The sequence below is a fragment of the Trachymyrmex cornetzi genome, unplaced genomic scaffold, assembly GCF_001594075.2.
Source record: "Trachymyrmex cornetzi isolate Tcor2-1 unplaced genomic scaffold, Tcor1.1 scaffold16, whole genome shotgun sequence".
In the NCBI taxonomy this organism is placed as follows: Eukaryota; Metazoa; Arthropoda; class Insecta; order Hymenoptera; family Formicidae; genus Trachymyrmex; species Trachymyrmex cornetzi.
Window position 1 is genome coordinate 7,042,398 of NW_017296201.1, and position 3,305 is coordinate 7,045,702.

At 26.8% G+C, this 3,305-nt stretch overlaps 1 protein-coding gene across 1 annotated transcript in view; it reads left to right on the top strand.

Annotated features, from left to right (window-relative positions):
• The window catches only part of LOC108758850 (ankyrin repeat domain-containing protein 29), a 31,085-nt gene extending 28,096 nt beyond the window's left edge, over positions 1–2,989 (top strand). The window contains exons 12-16 of the mRNA XM_018504021.1: positions 1,316–1,516; positions 2,282–2,355; positions 2,436–2,573; positions 2,683–2,793; positions 2,861–2,989. Of these exons, the coding sequence (XP_018359523.1) occupies positions 1,316–1,516; positions 2,282–2,355; positions 2,436–2,573; positions 2,683–2,793; positions 2,861–2,935 (599 nt within the window). The 3' untranslated portion in view covers positions 2,936–2,989. The remainder of the gene's footprint in view (positions 1–1,315; positions 1,517–2,281; positions 2,356–2,435; positions 2,574–2,682; positions 2,794–2,860) is intronic.
• The last annotated feature ends 316 nt before the right edge of the window (positions 2,990–3,305 follow it).

Here is a 3,305-nt window from a genome sequence, read left to right on the forward strand (position 1 = left end):
GTGTTTGAGTGTGTTATACTGTGTCGGTTTGTGTCTCCTAAAAGGAAAGCAGCCGTAGTGTAGCAGGCACTGTAGCTGAGTGTAGCGCTTACACGCAACTAGTGCGGTGTGAGACTGCACCCAGTGTATCCCAAGAGAAAACGCTATAAGTGTAAAAGTGAAAAGCAAGTATTTCGAATTACAAAATACATGTTTTACTTAAAAACACAATAAAATATATTGAGAATTTCACGATTTAACTTGTTTCTATATTTATATTATATAAGCACACATCTTTACACCAATTTATATACAACGGTTTTGTATATGCACTAAACGTGTCCAATCGAATTTGCTAATACACATGCTACTTCGAAATGGGTGATCCCGATTGACCACGTCTCGATTGGACACCACCAATCACAGCGACCGGTGCTTAGGAGCTTTGTAGTCTCAAGCGCTGTGAATGGCTCGTGTCCAATTGAACCGTGTCCAACTGGATGCCACCCCTTCGAAATTTTGAACTTACACGCTGATGCATTATACATATATATATAATATCCTTGTAGCATATATATATAAATAGATTTTAACTTCAGAAATAAGGTATCGCAATTATTATGATATTATATAGATTAATATTTGTTCATAATTCCTATGCAATTAATTTTAATATTGGTATACGTATTTATAATAATAAAATAATCATATAACTGCTATATTATATAATCAATTATTATATAATCAATAAGAAGTTGTCTGACGCACATAAAATTTTCTATATAGGTAAATATGTTTATCATTGAGAATTAACAAATTTGTGTATCTCTACGTATAATATTCTGGTCTCGTGATTACTTATTTATTTTATTTAAATTTACTGCTAAAAAATCAATAACAAATAGTTCAATTATGTAATAAATAATTCGTAAACATTAGTATTATGATCGATTACATTATATGGATGTTTAACTAATTAATATAATATATTATAGGACCGTACATGTGATAACACAAACTATAGAAATCAAAGCCTTAAACAGTCTAGCAGATCTAGCTGGATCTTAATGCTTGTATGATTCTTATGTGAATTTATATACTACGTATGTAGTCCCACAGAAACGCGCGTTTAATTAATTATTAATGCGTTTGAATTTTGTACGCACCATTTACCGTGTTAACTCTTAATTGTCTGTGAATTTTTTCTTATTAATTTTATTGTTTTGGTTATACTAAATCTACTGCATTTATCCATGCAATATATTCAATTTAGATATGTGTTAATACATTTGTTCTTATTTATTAGTTCTACTTATAACTTATGCATCCTTTGCAGATATAGGAAAAGATATCATTGCCATTGACGATTTGACTGTAGCACAAGATGAATCTGCATACGGTGTATACAAAAGAATTAGAACGTTGCAATATACAACTATGCTGCAAATGTTTTCTGATATTATGGACGATTACAATGCCTCGTTACTGAAATACCATGATAAGTGCCTCTTACTCTTGCAGCAGCAACGTTCACTACGTATGTTTTCAAGAAATCAAGATACATACATATTCACATAATATTTATATTTACAAATCCTTAATATTACTCGGTAAAAAATTTTTTATGCATGAATGTATATATAAATATGTATAAACATACATAAATACGCATAAATTAAATATTCATAAACATGTATAATTATATATGAAATATGTACGTCCATAATATGTTCATACATCCTTTTTTCTTTTATAAAATTACTTTTTAGTGTAATAGAAATAGTAATAGCAATGTGAAAACATTAAAAATAATTATAAAGGTAATTTTCGCACTATTCGTTTCAGAAAAAAATCAAGTTTGAAGAAATGTAAAAAAATTATTTATTTATAATTATATATAAAATTATGCATAATTATGTATGAGCAATTTTTTTTATATTTTTCCAAACTTATTTTTTTCTAAAACTAACAATGGAAAAATTATCTCTTTAATTATTTTTTATGTTTTCACATTACAATTATTATTTCTAATACACTAAAAAGTAATTTTACGAAAGAAAAAAGACTGTATGAACATGTATGGACATATTTCATATATAATTATACATGTTTATAAATATTTATGCGTGTTTATGCATGTTTATACATATTTATAAATATTTATAAATGAAAAATTTTTTATCAGGATATATTGTTATAATTATTAAATTTAAATTATAAGAGACTAATTAAAAAAAAAGTGTTTATAATATAACGCATGAATAATATACATTATTTATTAATTAAACTATTTGTTGAATAGTAAGGCGACAAGTTACTAGCGCGGAATTGGATCATATGCTCGATGCTCAAGAAACTAGCTTATTTGTCGATAATGTAAATATGAGTTTACCACTTCAATAATATTTATTACAAATCTTTTAATTCGTATCAAATATCTGATTAATTATATGCAGATTTTAGAAGATAGTAAGATAGCTAGGCGACAATTATCAGATATAACAAGTAGACATAATGATGTTCTAAAATTGGAAAAAACTCTCACAGAAATCAAAGATATGTTTACAGAAATAGCATTTCTAGTCGAAAAACAGGTGAGTGCAATTTGTTGTTAACAAAATTATATCTTATGAACTATGTAACATTACTAAACGTGAAGTTAGAAAATATTTATACATATATACATTTAGAATCTTTTTCTAGGGGGAACAAATTAATAATATAGAATATTTTGCTAATAAAACCACGGATAACATTGACGGCGGATGTGTTCAACTCAGAAAGTCAGAACAGAGGAGTCATAGATATAAGAAGGTATTATAAATACTTGGATGCTCAGTTATTTTTGATAGGATATTATAATGAGTATATTATCTTACAGCGGAAAATCAAGATTGCCATTATCATAAGTATAATAGTGATAATATGTCTTTTATTTATTATCGCGTCATTTTAGAAACTATTTCAGAAATGTAATCTTATAAGATACCTTTTGAATGTAGTGTATTTTAAAATACTTTAATATTGATGTATAAATTATATATGTATATAATTATATATGTACATAACTTACAATTATTTTTTGTTAACATTGCAAGATATTTTCTAGACACTTATACACACGCGTATTCATATATAGTCAGGCCTTATATTTAAGGCTTCCTTAAATTTATCTTTAGATACTCTACGAATTATTTCATTGGCTGCTGAACATCTAAAGATAAATTTAGGGAATGGAAGTAACTCGTTACTTGTAACGAAGTTACAGTTACAAGTTACTTTTTTGGTAACTTTACTAGTAACTGCGTTACTTTTTTTCTTTGGTA